General features: G+C 37.3%; 2 protein-coding genes across 3 annotated transcripts in view; one reads left to right on the top strand and one right to left on the bottom strand.

The window, feature by feature from the left end:
• The window catches only part of CIR1 (corepressor interacting with RBPJ, 1), a 41,823-nt gene extending 41,035 nt beyond the window's left edge, over positions 1-788 (bottom strand). Inside the window, exon 1 of the mRNA XM_027557299.1 lies at positions 599-788. Coding sequence (XP_027413100.1) covers positions 599-670 — 72 coding nt within the window. The 5' untranslated portion in view covers positions 671-788. The remainder of the gene's footprint in view (positions 1-598) is intronic.
• SCRN3 (secernin 3) overlaps positions 768-17,159 on the top strand; it is a 36,876-nt gene continuing 20,484 nt past the window's right edge. The window contains exons 1-5 of one of the 2 annotated variants that reach the window (XM_027557306.1): positions 768-862; positions 3,941-4,110; positions 6,712-6,893; positions 7,646-7,845; positions 10,795-11,007. In XM_027557306.1, the coding sequence (XP_027413107.1) occupies positions 3,952-4,110; positions 6,712-6,893; positions 7,646-7,845; positions 10,795-11,007 (754 nt within the window). In that variant the 5' untranslated portion in view covers positions 768-862; positions 3,941-3,951. Of the gene's footprint in view, positions 863-3,523; positions 3,716-3,940; positions 4,111-6,711; positions 6,894-7,645; positions 7,846-10,794; positions 11,008-17,159 lie in introns of those variants that run through there. The other variant, XM_027557313.1, reaches the window with a different exon arrangement.

Here is a 17,159-nt window from a genome sequence, read left to right as displayed (position 1 = left end):
ACTCAAGATGAGAGATATTAAATATTTTATGCAAGGTCTCAAGGCTAAAAGTGACTGTGCTGGAATAACAGAATACAGGTCAGGTTTCAATCCTCAGACACATCCTACTTCACTATTCTGCTTTCCACTGCTGTAATATTCAGCATACTTTTTTTGTACACCTGTAAGTGGTCATTTAAAAAGTCAGCTCAGAGGTCACCAGACGCTACAAGGTAAGGTGGGATAAAAAGAGGAGGCAAGGTGTGACTTTCCTTTCCTTTTCAGATCTATCTAGTCTTTTTTTGCATGGGATAGCAGAGCTCAGAAGCCGTGATCTCTGAGATTCGAATCTGCTGAGGGAAGTAACCAGTAACCCTGTCACCAGTCTTCATATCTCGACTCTTTACATTCTAGCTGACAGAGCCGAAAGAGCAGACGGAGCCGCCTTCTCCCTGGCTGATGTAAAATAAACCTCGAGGGCCAGCGGCGAGGGACAAGAACGCCAGGGCTTTAGGCATGGAGCAAAGGCGGCTGTCCCAGGGATCCCATTCACACCACCACTCTGACCTCCAGGAGGTCCTAGGAACACAGGCGGCAAGGGCCTGCTCACCGTACTCACTTTTTTGATGTTGGATTTGGAAGCAGGATGAAAGTCCTTCTTGCACATGAAATTGGCGAAGGATTTCCCCATTTTGGAGGCTGAGCTGGGGTATGCAACCCCTAGATCTGAGAGCAACGTAAACAAACTCTGCCGCCTAACCGGAACTGCGCCTCCAGTAGCAGTGGGAACTTCCGGGGTCAAAGGTGACGACTTCCGGCAACTAGCTCCTCTACCACCCTTTCTCACTCCTTTCCCCTTTCACTTGGGTAGCTCGGAGGCCAGGTGAGGGGCTTGCAGGGAGGGAGGGGCGAACGAGCCTAGTAGTTGTAGGAAGTAGGAAGCCCGGAACTGCGGAGCGGTCGTGGGGGCGGGGGGGGGAGGGTGCTGGGGGCGGGGACTGAGTGGCTTCTGGGAGGGGCGCGGGCCAAAGCTGCGCAGTCCGCAGCCGTCTTGGGTGCTAAGTGTGTGGTGAGCGGCGGTCCTTTTTTTTGCAAGATGTTCTTGAAGTCCGAGCAGTTTATTCTGTGAACGCTGTTTTGAGTTACAGAAACTTGCCTGCACCGATTTTTCTCGTCTGTAGTAATTCTTGCCCTAACTGTAGCAAGTTAGTGAGGATCAAACGATGAAAGCTCTTGGTGAACTAAAGCATGTCAACTCCACAAGAGCGAAGACTCTAGTTTGTTACCAACTGTACGGCCCCTGGTGCAGAAAGATGTCCGTAAACATTTGTTAAATGATGACTATATTCTAGAAACCGGTTAGTAAAGCCTCTCAAGACTGCCGCTCCTAAGTGGGTTAGATGTCTTCATAATCAGGTGACCTGTTTTCTTAGCTTATTACCCTGGTTAGGTTAGATCACCTAGTGCACCTTGATGGCTCTTGAGATTCCAGGGTATTGAGGGTACGTGGCTGCTGCTGCTGTAGGTGATCCTTCAACCAATTCCTTTACCAGGATGACGTGACGTGTGATGTCAGGAGTAAACTTTTTGTGAGAAATGTACTCTTCTGACAAATAATAACAGAAACAGCGTTTATATAAGTGTCCGATATGTTCTATGCATTGTGCAAAACGTTTTACACATTGTCTTATTAAATTCTCATAACAACCCTTTGAGAGATTTACAGATGAGGCAAGAGGCTTAGATAGAGATTAAATAGCCTTGCCAAAGTTAGGCAGTGGTGGAACTAACTTTGGAACACATATAGAAGGCGATTTAGGACATGAAAATCACACGAAGGACTTCCCTGGTGGTCCATTGGTTAAGAATCCGCCTGCCACTGTAGGGGACACTGCTTCTGTCCTTAGTCCAGGAAGATTCCCCCATACTGCGGAGCGTCTGAGCCTGCAGTGCACAACTACTCAAGCCCAAGCTCCTAGAACCCGTGCTCTGCAAGCAAGAGTAGCCCTGGCTCCCTACAACTAGAGAAAGCCTACACACGGCAAGGAAGACCCAGTGTGGCCAAAACTAATAAATTAAAAAAAATTTTTTTAGAGGAAGGAAAATCACACAGAAAGGAACAGAAGCATTGGTGACCTCCTGCTGCTGCTGCTGCTGCTGCTGCTGCTGCTGCTGCTGCTAAGTTGCTTCAGTCCTGTCTGACTCTGTGCGACCCCACAGAAGAGAAAAACCCTTAGGCATTTCAGGCTGAATTTGTTTCTTTCTTACTTGAGTTATTTTGTTTTCTTTTCAATGAAATATTGATTACATTTAAATCTGTTCGTGTAAAGCCATTCTAAGTTTTGGGTAGTATAAGATGAAAGAAGGAAACAAAACAATTTGCCACTCTAGAAGCAAATTTTGTTGCTGTTGATACTTAGTTGCTAGGTTTCTGCCTCTTTGCACCCCATGGACTGTAGCCCACCAGGCTGCTCTGTCCCTGGGATTTCCCAGGCAAGAATACTGGAGTGGGTTGCCATTTCCTTCTCTAGGGGATCTTCCTGACCCAGGGATCGAACCCATGTCTCCTGCTCGGCAGGCATCTCCTGCTTGGCAAGTGGATTCTTTACCACTGAGCCAATAAGCTCTACTAAAATTGAGGATTTAAGATTTTTCCAAATTACAAATGAAGATATGATCTTGATATTAAATTATATAATCAGGATGTGCAAGTTGAATGTGAACATAATTCAACAATGGGAAATAACAGTTTGGAATTTTATTGGCATGTTTTTGCTTTTGTCTGGTTTAGTGAGTCTGTTTCAAAATTAAAATGTTTTAATGAACACCACCCTTATGGCAGAAAGTGAAGAAGAACTAAAGAGCCTCTTGATGAAAGTGAAAGAGGAGAGTGAAAAAGTTGGCTTAAAGCTCAACATTCAGAAAACTAAGATTATGGCATCTGGTCCCATCACTTCATGGCAAATAGATGGAGAAACAGTGGCTGACTTTATTTTTCTGGGCTCCAAAATCACTGCAGATGGTGACTGCAGCCATGAAATTAAAAGACGCTTACTCCTTGGAAGGAAAGTTATCACCAACCTAGACAGCATATTAAAAAGCAGAGACATTACTTTGCCAACAAAGGTTCGTCTCATCAAGGCAGTGGTTCTTCCAGTAGTCATGTATGGATATGAGAGTTGGATTATAAAGAAAGCTGAGTGCAGAAGAATTGATGCTTTTGAACCGTGGTGTTGGAGAAGACTCTTGAGAGTCCCTTGGACTGCAAGGAGATCCAACCAGTCAGTCCTAAAGGAGATCAGTCCCGGGTGTTCATTCGAAGGACTGATGCTGAAGCTGAAACTCCAATACTTTGGCCACCTGATGCGAAGTACTGACTCATTGGAAAAGACCCTGATGCTGGGAAAGATTGAAGGCGAGAGGAGAAGGGGACAACAGAGGATGAGATGGTTAGATGGCATCACCAACTCAATGGAGATGAGTTTGAGTAAACTCAAAGTTGGTGATGGACAGGGAGGCCTGGCGTGCTGTGGTCCATGGGGTTGCGAAGAGTCGGACACAACTGAGCAACTGAACTGAACTGAATGAACATCCTTTGTTAGATATGTAGACAAACATAGTCTTTATAGTACAGGTGCAGCTGTTTACAAATATGGAAATAATGAAAGGAGATTCAGGGAAGACTTGAGAAGAGAAAGAGCTTGGAGGGTAAATCTGACCTATAGACTAGAAGAAGGTACTTATTATTCCTGTTTTCTTACTTATTCTTGTAGTACTAGAGTCATGCCCGTTATTTTCTTACTGATTTCTGTAGTACAGTATATGAAATTTAAAACTTTAGTGAACATCCTTTGTTAGATATGACAGTAATATCCCCTAGTCATCAAGTAAACTCTGTTTTGTATGTACTAAATAAAAATATTTTTCTCTTTTTATTTGCAAACTTCCATATGATTTTTAGTTAAAAAAAAAATGGAACCTTGTTCCTGTGACACTTTCGTGGCATTACCTCCAGCAACAATTGATAACAGGATTATTTTTGGGAAAAATTCAGATAGACCCTGTGATGAAGTACAAGAAGTCGTTTATTTTCCTGCTGCAGTTCATGACAACCTGAAGGAACATCTTAAGGTAGGTGAAATGCATGTTTTGTTAACAATATTTTTCTTTAAAAATGTCAAAAACAGTGTTTAAAAATCATTAGTTAGCTATCTGGCAGAGGCTATAGAAGTTAAAAAATTAAAGAATTTAAATTTCATAAATAATTTGAATCAGAACTAGAATTCTGGTCTTTTAGCGATTTGTAGAAAGCTAAAATAATTATTATTAGTTCTTTGAGCAAATATTTGAATGCTTACTATATGCAAGCATGTTGAATAGGAGAAAGAGTTAAAGCTTGCTGTCAAGACTGGTTTTGTCTTGCTTTTAACAGTTCCCTACCTTAACAACAGGTTTCCCAGGTGGCTGGGTGGCAAAGAATCCGCCTGCCAAATAGGAAACTGGGGCTGAATTTCCTGGGTTGGGAAGATCCCCTGGAGAGGGAAATGGTAACCCACTCTAGTATCTTGCCTGGAAAATCCCATGGACAGAGGAGACTGGTGGGCTATAGTCTGTGGGGTCACAAGAGTCAGACAGGACTTAGGAACTAAACAACAATCACTCTTAACAAGAGGTGTGAGATCTCATATTAAGATGTGTGAATGTGGACTTCCTTGGTGGTCCAGTTACTAAGAATCCGCCTGCCAATGCAGGGAACATGGATTCAATCCCTAGGCCCAGGAAGATTTCACCTGCTGCGGGCCAGCTGCACCCTTGTGCCACAACTATTAAACACCACAGCAAGAGAAGCCACCTCAACGAGAAGCCTGCACACCACAGCTCGAGTAGCTCCTGCTGGCCACAACTCGAGAAAGCGTGGGTGCATCAACAAAGACCCGGCTCAGCCAAAAGTAATAATAATAAAATATCTGAAAGCTTCAAGAATGCTGTGGTTAACACCATTTTAGAGCTCATGAAATTAAGACCCTTGGAATGGCTATGGAGGAAGATCCTAAATTGCAAAGATTTGTTGTTGCCAGCTTTCAACTTAAGTCAATTAGTTATTAATGTCAACCTGTCATAAAAATGCCAGCATGTTGCATCTGGCTAAATGAGGGGAGAAAAGATTTTATTTGCCTTGTTTACCCACCCTGCCCTGTAATGCCTATAATCATGAAGATGGAATAAATTGTAACATTTAGTTTCTATCATTAAAAAAAAAAAAGACTAGTTTTGTCTTTCAGGAGCTTAGAGTCTAGTAGAGGAATAGGATGTGTATGTAACTAACTACCTTGTAAAGAAGGATGAAGTTTCAACACCAGATTTAAGAGCAGCAATTTGTGACAGCAGTGGGGAAGAAGCAATTAATTCAGACTAGGAATCAAAGAAGGCTTCACCAGAAGTTGGGGTTTCAGCTGGAATTTGATGGGCAAAAAGGATTCTGATTGGTGTAGAATAGGAACAGTCATTCCAGGCTCTGGAAATGGCAGTTTTATCATCAGAAGAGGTTTTTTGATCCAGTGGTAACTGTCAATACTATGCACTAGTCATTTGATAGTATACACGTCAATTAAAGGATACTTTAAAAATTTTTTATTTAAAAAATCCATTTAGCATGGAATTTAAAGGGAAAATTTCACACTATGCTTTTATTGCTAAATTGTTTATTTTTAGATTCCATTTTTACTGATATTCTAGTACCAAGATATATTAAATATGTTTTATGTATTAGTTGTTCCTCCACATCCTTGGGGGATTGGTTCCAGGACCCCCTAGGATATCAAAATCATCTGATGCTCAAGTCCCTTATTATAAAATGACATATACATGCATATAATCTATGTACATCCTCTCATAAACTTTAAATTATTTCTAGGTAGTACAATATGTATGGCATGTAAATAGTTGTAAATGTAATATAAATGCTATGTAAATAGTTTACAGCAAGTGGCAAATTTATTTTGCTTTTTGGAACTTTTTGGAATATTTTTTTTGCTGAATATTTTTGATGAGTGTTTAGTTGACTGTGTGGATATGAAACCTGTGGATATGGAGGGCTAATTGTACTAGGCCAGTGTTTTGTTTTGATGAGACTATTTATTCATCGTGGATCCATTTCTATTTTATCTCTTCATATTTGTCTCACCTATCCTGTAAGCCAGTAGTTCTTGTTCTTTTCACTATTGTGGATGTACCTGATGGGCGAATCCCACATGTGACATGGGCTTCTATGGCAATCACTTGTAGTTGAAGGCTGCCATATGGAATGTGTATCATGAATCCACATACATCTTCCTTTACAATATGTTTCAATATTTCACAACTAGAAACTCGCTTTCTCCTGAGCTTCTATTAGCGCCCCATCTTCACTTTTCTTCATAGTCCTTATACTTTGCATTTCCTTGTGTCTTAGTAATGTACAGGTCTTAGTTTCTTGAAAGCAAGATCTGTGTCTGATTCATCGTTATAACTAATATATATCTTAGCAGACAGGAGATGCTTCACATATCTGAGTGAATAAATGCTCTTAGGGACAATTCTGAATATTTTTTAAGGGTAATGCCTTATAATTGGAAATTTCAATTTAGTTATAATCTCTTTCGTAATAGTCAGGTCTTTGATCGATTTTAAGATTCTAGACTTGGGTAACTTTCTTTTTCAGTTTTATTGTTGTTGCTATGACTTTCTTTACAGTGTACTTACATAGAAATTGATCAAGTTCCTGAAACATATGCCGTTGTCCTTAGTCGCCCAGCTTGGTTATGGGGAGCAGAAATGGGAGCCAATGAGCATGGAGTTTGCATTGGGAATGAAGCTGTATGGGGAAGAGAAAAAGTTTGTGATGAAGAGGCACTACTGGGCATGGACCTTGTCAGGTTATTTTTTTGTTACATTTTTGCACTATAGAACTTGTCTAAGTTTAAAATTTTGGTGTAACTTTTAACATGTTTTATCTTCCTTTTTTTTTTTTTCATTGTTTGGACTTTGATACTTTATAGTTTGTGTTAAAAATGCTTTAGAATCAGTTCAAATGTCATTTAATTAGGAAAAGGGAGGGAGTGAGTGAGTGAGTGAAGTCGCTCAGTCGTGTTCGACTCTTTGCGACCCCATGGACTCCAGGCTCCTCCGTCCATGGGATTTTCTAGGCAAGAGTACTGGAGTGGGTTGCCATTTCCTTCTCCAGGGAACTTCCCGACCTAGGGATCGAACCCAGGTCTCCTGCATTGTAGACAGACGCTTTACTGTCTGAGCCACCAAGGAAGTCAGGAGAATTGAAAATTATGACTCATTGGAAGCACTTAACATACTTTATTAGACCATAACTAATTCTCACAGTTACCTTATGGGGTATTATTATTATCCTGATTTTACAGATGAGAAATCTGGAGGTTTAGAGTTAAATCAACTTGCAAATAAATTACCAAGTTGGAATTTGAACACTGATCTTTGTTTTCATCATCCCAAACTAATTTCAGAAGGAATATGTTAGAAGTTGGATTTCACTATATCTATTAACTTGAAGAGGTTTTTCTTTGAACATTAACACAAAATCTCATGTGCATGAAATTATTTAAGAAAAATAATGGAAATTTCTTTTAATCTGAGAGCTTTAATATTTTTATTTTAGACTTGGCCTTGAAAGAGGTGATACAGCTGAAAAAGCCCTCAATGTCATTGTTGATTTATTAGAAAAATATGGCCAGGGTGGAAATTGTTCAGAGGGCAGGATGGTATTTAGCTATCACAACAGTTTCCTGATAGCAGATAGAAATGAAGCCTGGATTCTGGAGACTGCAGGAAAGTACTGGGCAGCAGAAAAAGTAGAAGGTATGGACAGCTTTTCATGATTTAATTTGTTTTACAGTTAATAAAATACCTCCTAATTGCAGACATTTCACTTAGTTGTTTTCCAAGATTTATACTCCAGTGCAATGAAGGGGAAAACTGCAGGGGAAATGAAAAAATATGAAAGAACATACAGTGAAAGAACTCTATAAAGAGCTTTCTTGAAAAAGAGGAAAAGGTGTTATTATCTCTTTTTCATAAATATGATATTAATTTCATATAACCTGTGTACATTTTCTGTGAAGTAACTCTTGTATGCTTTATAGTAGTTTTTTACCTTTTAATGAGATAAAACCATTACTTTATTATTTTTTCATGTTTTAAACTTTGGACTGAACTCCAAAATTTCATCATGTGTGGATATGGAGGTAAAGACTAGGGAGTGTTACTGGGGATTGGTGATTGTGAGTTAGTGGTTAGAAAGAATATGTTAGTAGTAACAGTAGTAAAGTGAAACATTTAATGTAATTGAGTAAATAAAACAGTTGATTGTTTTAGAATGATTTGCCTTTTTTTTTTTAATTTCTTTGTGATCATATATACTCATTTTCCAGTGAGGAAATCCAGAGATATGAAATTATGTAGTCAGGGCAGTGAATGATAGAATTTATTGTTTTTAAATTTCATTTATTTATTGTTTTAGCCTTGGAATTTAAATATTTCCATCCTGACTCTTTGTTCAGTATTCCTTCACTTGAGTGTAGTCTTGTGCTAAGGCATATTCACATACCTTTTGTGTACTTACCCCTGGATCTCATAGTTTTACAGATACACATGTGAAAATATTAAATAGTACATGAATAACACATACGTATATATGCCATGAATATTTAAAGAAAGGAAAAGTCATTGTGGACTGGAGAAGTTTAGAAACTCTTCATGAAGGTAGCTTTGAGCTTTGCAGGATTTGGACGCTATTTTTCACAACAGGTCATTGACAGTTGTTTTGATGGACATTTTATTTTATATTTTGCATGCATGTTTATCAATACATAAAACTTAATTGGAACTATTTTTCTTATTATGATAATTAGCCTGATCATACCATTAATTACTTTTTATTTTGTCAAGTATGCTACATGCAAGAGAAAAAATGAGTGTTTTTTGTTGAAAAAGTTAGCCCCACTGAGCCATCCAAAATGAACACCTTCATTGAGTCTGATTATTCAGTTGCAGATTAACTTTGCCAACTTGTTTCTCTTCCTAATAGTAAATGAGCCCACGAACTAAATAGCTTAACTCTAGGGAATTATTTTACTAGATGGAAAATTCTTCTTCTTTGACTTTGATTCTATCATGACTTAAGTCTATTATTGTAGTGAGACCATCCCAAATATGACTTCATTAGAGTAATTTAACTGATTTCTACTTGGCCAACTGTCATTCTAAACTGTTTTAAAATGTTATTAATTTTTATTTATCATATCTATTTCATTTATTATGATTTGTTTAGAATAGGCTTTTATTGTTTCTTCTGTTTTGTATTTTAATTGAAAATTTTGTTATAACTTAAGTGTCACGATATTTTTAGAAGCCTTCTATTTCTGTTCTAAATTACTTATGGCTATTTTTTGAACAGTAATTCATATAAAAGACTAATATCTAAAATATATAAATAACTGTCAAAATTCAACAGTAAAAAGACAATCCAACTAGAAAAATGAACAAGAAGACCCAAAGAGACATTTTGCTGAAAAGGATATACAGATATCACAAAAGCACACAAAATGATGTTTAACATCATTACCCATTAGAGAAATGCAAGCTAAAATCACAATGAGATATTATACCTCTATCAGAATGGCTGAGAAATTTTTAAATTTATTTATTTTAATTGGAAGATATTTGCGTTACAATATTGTATTGTTTTCTGCCATACATCAACATGAATCAGCCATAGGCATACATGTGTCTGGAACCTCCCTCTTGAACCTTCCTCTTACCTGCCACTCTATCCCACCCCTCTAGGTTGTCACAGAGCAGTGGTTTGAGCTCCCAGCATCATACAGCAAATTCCCACTGGCTATCTATTTTACTGGAATGGCTAAACATTTTTAAATGACTCTACCAAATGCTAGTGAGAAGGTGGGGAATGGGTCACAGCTACATTGCTAGTAAGAATGTACAGTCACTCAGGAAAACATTTTGGCAGTTAAAAAAAGGATCTTAATATGTAACTATTATTCAGTGTAACACTTACAATCTTGTGCATTTATCTCTGAGAAATAAAACTTAAATGCACACAAAAACCTGTACATGAATTTGTATGGCAGCTTTTCCCATGATAGGCAGAAACTGGAAAGAACCAAGCAGTCCTTTAACTTGGGAATATTTAAATGAACTGTAGTATGCCTATACCATGGGATACTACTCAGCAATAAAAAGGAATGAACTGTTGATACATATAATAACCTGGAATAATCTTTAGGAAATTAAACTGAGGGGGAAAAAAAGCCTAAAATTATATATTGTATGATTCCATTTATATGGTTTTTCTTGAAATGACAATTATAGAAATGAATAACAGATGGTTGCCTGGGGTTAATGAAAGGGTGGGTGTGGGAGATGAGTGGGGGTGGCTATGAAAGGGCAACATGAGTGATCATTGTGATATCATCTTGACAGTATGACTATCAATACTTTGGTTGTGATATCATACAAAGTGTTACCATTTGGGGAGACAGTATAAAGATGCATAGTTTGTTCTTTAATTCTTATAATTGCATGTGAATCCATAGTTACCTCAAAATAAAAAGTTTAATTTAGAAAACTATTTATGCATTTTAGTGTGTAATAAATAGATGTACACCGTACAACATTTAGAAGCCTATATTTACATTGAAATAGTGATTAAGGATCATAATGTACAAAGATAGATACATTACATTAAATGTGACTTTTCTTCTCCCTTCCTCTCTTCTTTCAAAATAGAGGGAGTTCGCAATATTTCTAATCAGCTTTCTATAATGACCAAAATTGATCGGGAACACCCAGACATGAGAAACTATGCCAAGCAGAGAGGTTGGTGGGATGGGAAAAAGGAATTCGATTTTGCTGCAACATACTCTTATCTTGACACAGCCAAGATGATGATTTCACCAGGCAGATACTGTGAAGGCTACAAACTTCTGAATAAGCATAAAGGTAATTCATCTTCTCCAACACCACAGTTCAAAAGCATAAATTCTTCAGCATTGTTTTACTTATAAAAATAAACATATTCACATGATTCAAAATTCAGAGGTACCCAAGTGAAGTGTCTCCCTTCTAAGGGTTATTCACTAGTCGTGTCTAACTCTTTGCAACCCCATGGACTTTAGCCCACCAGGATTCTCTGTCTGTGGAATTCTTCAGGTAAGAACACTGGAGTGGGTTGCCATTTCCTACTCCAGTCTCCCTTCTAACAGGCCCCTATTAAGTTATTTTTCCTATAGGCAGTTCCTTGTGTATTCTTTCAGAGATGTTGTATGCTTAATGAAATTATATATGGGTATTCTTGATTCTCTGTTTTACAAAATGGTTGCATTCCACACATACTTGTCTGCACATAACTTTTCACCAGTTAGCGGTAATGTATATCATTCTATTTTAATATGTACTGAACTTTTTCATTTTTTCAACAGGTACATCGTATTCTATTATTTTTGTATATTTTTATTTCCATATGGCTGTATTTTATCATTATAAAGATTGATTGTATGAATTATACTTTAGTTAACAAATTCCCTGTTACTTGGGTTGTTTTTAGTTTTTCACTACTGAAAATTATACAACATGCTTATAGCTTATTTATTTTCACATCCATGACCATTTTCCTAGAATATTTTCCTTGAAGTAGAATGTGGGGACAAAGAACGGGCATGTGTTGTGCTACTTTCATGTGGGAAAGTGAAAGTGAAGTCCCTCAGTCGTGTCCGACTCTTTGCGACCCCTGGACTGTAGCCCGAGAGGCTCCTCTGTCCAGGGGACTCTCCAGGCAAGAGCATTGGAGTGGGTTGCCATTTTCTTCTCCAGGGGATCTTCCCAACCCAGGGATTGAACCTGTGTCTCTTGCATTGCAGGCATACTGTTTACTGTCTGAGTCACAAGGGCTCTTTGTCTTGTCTATTTGCCTCCAAATAATTCCAGAAAAATTCTTTATCTGCCACGCAAAAATTATCTATCTGCCACCCAATAATTATGAAGATTATTTAGAAGATTATTGGGTGGCAGATAAATGCTAAAAGGCTCTTTGCACTAATAAAAATATGTGACTAATGTATACTCTTTCACTTGAAAGATAAAGTGGTTCTATCAATCAGTCAGAAAGCAACTTCTCAGAGATAAAATCAGTCAGTGATTGATACTTGCTTCTCAGGTATTCATTAAACAAATTAAATATACATATAGCAGAAAAACACAGCTTCCCAGGTGGCTCAGTGGTAAAAGAATCTGCCTGCCAGTGCAGGAGATGAAGGAGACCCACGTTTGATCCCTGGGTCAGAAAGATCCCCTGGGAGGAGGAAATGGCAACCCACTCCAGTATTCTTGCCTAGAAAATCCCATGGACAGGGGAGCCTAGCTGACTATAGTCCCTAGGGTCGCAAAGAGTCGGACACAATGGAGTGACTAAGCACACAAATGTGCACACACATACAGCAGAAAAAAGTTTGTGACAGAATGTTTTTAGAATGCCTTAATGTCATTATTTTCCAAGTATTTAATACCTTACTTTTAATTTCCAGAACGTCTTATTATTTGAAAATTTTCCTCTAAGTTTCTTAATGTTAGTTTGTCATTTTATAAGTAGGTTATTTGAAGTGTCTTTTTTTCCATGTGGATCGAGATGTAGAAAACACTAAACTTTGTTACTCTAAGGATTTTGATTTTATGGTGACCATTATTGTAAAAGTAGAGATGGAGTAATGGTTGCAACAGTACCTACTCCTGTTTATTTAAAAAGTGTATCAAAGGCTAGACACTGTGCTAAGTGATTACACTATTTTCTTTAAGCAACCACGGTAAGTAGGTGTTATCTTCATTTTACAAATGAGGAAACTGTGTTTGTGCTCTTCACTTATCTCCTGTATGAAACTTAAAAAAAAAAAAGACTCGTATTTGTCCTCACGTTTTCTCAGCACCTAGTTCAGTGTCTGCACTAGTGTATATGTATGCTTAGTAAGTTTTTTTTGTTGTTAACAAAGGCTTGTAAATTGAATTGAACTATCTAACTTGCAGATAGTTTAACGATGATCATTATTGTGCCTTTTTTGTGTGTGTGTGGCAATAAACCTAAAGGGTTAGGACATAAAATTAGCAGATATTCTGAAAAAATGAAGAATATCAACACATAACTAAGCCGGACAGAAAAATGTCAAGAATTGTAAGGTTTAGGGTGATTGGATAAAAGGAATAAAAAATAGGTAGAAAAAATTATAAATCAATTAGCTACTGCAGTGTAATAATTTATTATATTTAACTACAAAATGACTGAATTATAGATTTGAAATGCATACATGATTATAGTAATAGATGTGTCTGACATGAAACTTCTTTTTCCTCCAAGTATGAAGTACAGTTCATCCAGCTTTCTGTGCTTTGCCAAAGGAATAAATGTCTTTCCAGTACTTTTATAGAAAATTGTCTACTAGAATATTATAGCTAATTTTTCCTGTGATTTTTCTAGATGGAAGAGCCTATTTGTCTTCCTACCTGATAGCTATTAACTGTGCTGCATGTATGTCCAAATTGTATCTACATTCACTCACGTATTTTAAATGACTAGTTTAAATTGCAATGAGATTGTACCCTGTGTTTTGCATTCATTTTCGTGAACCCTGCCACTGCAGTCTCAGTACTTATTCAATGCTTGCTAGTGGATTACTTATAGCTATCCTACTCAAGTGATCATGTAAATCCTTCTTTCATTTTGAGAATTGTAGGTTTTGAATACAGAAAACATTTTCATAATACCTGTCTTATCTCAGTGTTATGGTTTTGACACTGTTTTCATCAAAACTTGCTACTTATAGGAATTTATGTTTGAATCATTCTACAATCTCCCTGAGTGCAGAAGCTATGTGTCTGATAGGCGTGGATGGCTTTTGCTTTATTGTCTAGTTTTATAATTAAAGATTGTTTTCAGATATATACTTTTTTTGTTTCTCCCTGCATTTCTCTAAATTAACAGAAAGGTATTGCTCCTGTAACAAATTATCTACACATTATTTTTCTTTAATTTGAAGTCATAGCTATGTTATGGAGGAAGTGAAAATTTGCTATTAACATAAAGCAGTTGGTAGTTTGAGTGATTAAATGAGGATGGAACACTAGATTGTTTTATATGGAAATCAACTTTATTTTAATTTGAAATGTCACAGAATCACAATTTGGGTACTGACTTGATGTAAACTTATTTCTTTTAATTATTCCCATATATCATGGGAATGAGGGGAATTTCTTGCTTTTCATGCTTTATTTGTCCGTGTAAGTAATTTCATTTTTTTATTCCTTTGCTGTCATTGTAGTAGGATTTGGAAAGAGAAGAAACAAATACCTGTGGTCAACCAACTGTGTTAAGTGAAAGTTATTTTTTTCTTTAGGACTAATTTTAAAGCAGTAACTAAACATTTACATATAAGTGTCTGAAAATATTTTATGTGATGGCAGGAACTCTATGTTTTGTGTTTTTTTTTTTAAATATACTTGTTACAATATGGATCTACCATATTCATTACTGTTATTAAGAAATTGATACTGCTTGAGGGCAAAAAGAGACATATATAATAAATGAGAGGCACAAAATCTGAGTTGGTTAAAAGCACAAAGCTGAATATCTGCTTCTGGTTAACAAGGGGTAGCTAGTACTGGACTAGCCTCTTTCCAAGAATAACTATAAAAGCTGGAAGAATAAAACCACTGTTTGAAGGCCTGAAAACAGTTAGGACATGAGGGGCCTAGATCCAGGAAATTGGAAAAAGACCATCTGCACTCTGAGAAGAGTCTGACCTTCTATGTCACTATTTCTCCTCCTAGCACTTGCTGACTTTTATGCACTGTGTATGTAGGATGAGTAGTCGCTAAGACCTTACAAAGTTAAGTAGAGATTTTGGCAGTCTTACAAGGTCTTAGGGACAAAAATTGGATTTGATGAACAACCAAGAAGGGGCCTGAGAAATACCCTAGGCTTTCAGTTGAAACTTCAGAAAGGCTGTACCTTAGAAATAAGAATGGACAGAGAATAGACCAGTCTCAGCTGGATCAATAGGTAATCTACGTATATTCCATCTGTTGGCCAGAATCTTCTGTGGAGGAAAATATCATGCAGAGCCTCTACAAATTTTCATTTATAGTGTCCAACATTTAATTAAAAAGTTATCAAATATGCCAAGAAATGGACCAAATGACTGAAAATCAAGAGAAAGACAGTAGAAACTGACCCACTGGTTATCTGCAATTAGTTTTATTGGATACAGACTTTTAAATTAATATGTTTTATATGTTTAAAAAAACTAGATGAGAAGATGGAGAATTTCATCAGAGAACTGAAATCTAGAAAAGAGAACCAAGTGGAAATAAAAGAACTGTTGTTGTTCAGTTGCTAAGTCGCATCTGACTGTGACCTCATGGACTGCAGCACGCTGGGTTTCCCTGTTTTCCACTATCTCCTGGAGTTTGCTCAAATTCATGTCCATGAGTTGGTGATGCTATCTAACCATCTCATCCTCTGCCCCCCCTTCTCCTTTTACCTTCAGTCTTTCCCAGCATCAGGATCTTTTCCAGTGAGAGGTGCATCAGGTGGCCAGAGTATTGGAGCTTCAGCTTCAGCATCAGTCCCTTTCAATGAATATTCAGGGTTGATTTCCTTTAGGATTGACTGGTTTCATCTCCTTGCTGTCCAAGGGACTGTCAAGTGTCTTCTCCAGCACCAAATTCAAAGGCACCAATTCTTCAGCACTCAGCCTTCTTTATGGTTCAACTCTCATATCCATACATGACTACTGCAAAAACCATAGCTTTGACTAGATGAACCTTTGTTGGCAAGGTGATGTCTTGGCTTTTTAATATGCTGTCTAGGTTTGTTGTGGCTTTCCTTCCAAGGAGTGTCTTAATTTCTTGGCTGCAGTCACCATCTGCAGTGATTTTGGAGCCCAAGAAAATAAAGTCTGTCACTGCTTCCATTTTTTCCTCCTTCAATTTGCCATGAAGTGATGGGACTGGATGTCTTGATCTTAGTTTTTAGAACTGTAAATTTATAATTACTGAGAATTCAGTATAATAACTTATGAGACATAGCAGAAGAAAAAATTAGTGAATTGGAATATCAGTAGAAAATTTCTGCTTGAAACAGAGATAAGGCTTTGGAAAATACAGGCAGGAGTGGGAAAGCCATATAGGACCCATTGAAAAGGTCTAACATGTATGTAGGTGGAGTCCCAATAGGAAAGGTGAGAGAGAATACGGATGGGCAAAAAGCAAGATTTGAAGAGATACTGGCCAAGAATTTTCCCAAATTAATAAAAGTCGGCAAGTCACAGTTTAATGAAGCTCTACAAATCCCAAGGATAAATAAAAGGACACCACACCTGGGCCTATTGTAATAAGATTGTTGAAGAGGGAAATAAACAGAAAATCCGAAAAGCAGTCAGAGAGAAAATATATATTACCTTCAAAGCATCAAATATAAGACTGGCAGAAAACCTTTGCCTTCAACAGAAGGGAAAGAATCTAGAAGACTGTAAAATGACACCTTTAAAGTGATAGAGAAAAATAATTGTTACCAATTTAGAATTCCATATCCAGTGAAAATATACTACAGAAATGAAGTTGGACTAAAATTTGAGAGAATTCATCACTAACCCAATTGGCTGGAATCAAGATTGCCAGGAGAAATATCCACAACCTCAGATATGCAGATGATAGCACTCTAATGGCAGAAAGCAAAGAGAAACTATAGAGCTTCTTGATGAAGGTGAAAGAAGAGAAGCGTGAAAAAGCTGACTTAAAACTCAACATTCAAAAAACTAAGATCATGGCATCCAGTCTCATCACTTAATGGCAAATAGATGGGGAAGAGTGGAAACAGTGACAGATTTTCTTTTCTTGAGCTCCTAAATCGTTGCAGACGGAGACTGTAACCATGAAATGAAAAGACATTTGCTCTTTGGAAGAAAAGCTATGACAAACCTAGACAGTGTGTTAAAAAGCAAAGGCATCACTTTGCTGACAAAGGTCCATATAATCAAAGCTATGGTTTTTTTCAGTAATCATGTATGGATGTTAGAGTTGGACCATAAAGAAGGCTGAGTGCTGAAGAA

The sequence above is a fragment of the Bos indicus x Bos taurus genome, chromosome 2, assembly GCF_003369695.1.
Source record: "Bos indicus x Bos taurus breed Angus x Brahman F1 hybrid chromosome 2, Bos_hybrid_MaternalHap_v2.0, whole genome shotgun sequence".
Classification (NCBI taxonomy): domain Eukaryota; kingdom Metazoa; phylum Chordata; class Mammalia; order Artiodactyla; family Bovidae; genus Bos; species Bos indicus x Bos taurus.
Note: the sequence above shows the minus strand (reverse complement) of the source record. Positions and strands in the feature narration are given on the sequence as shown.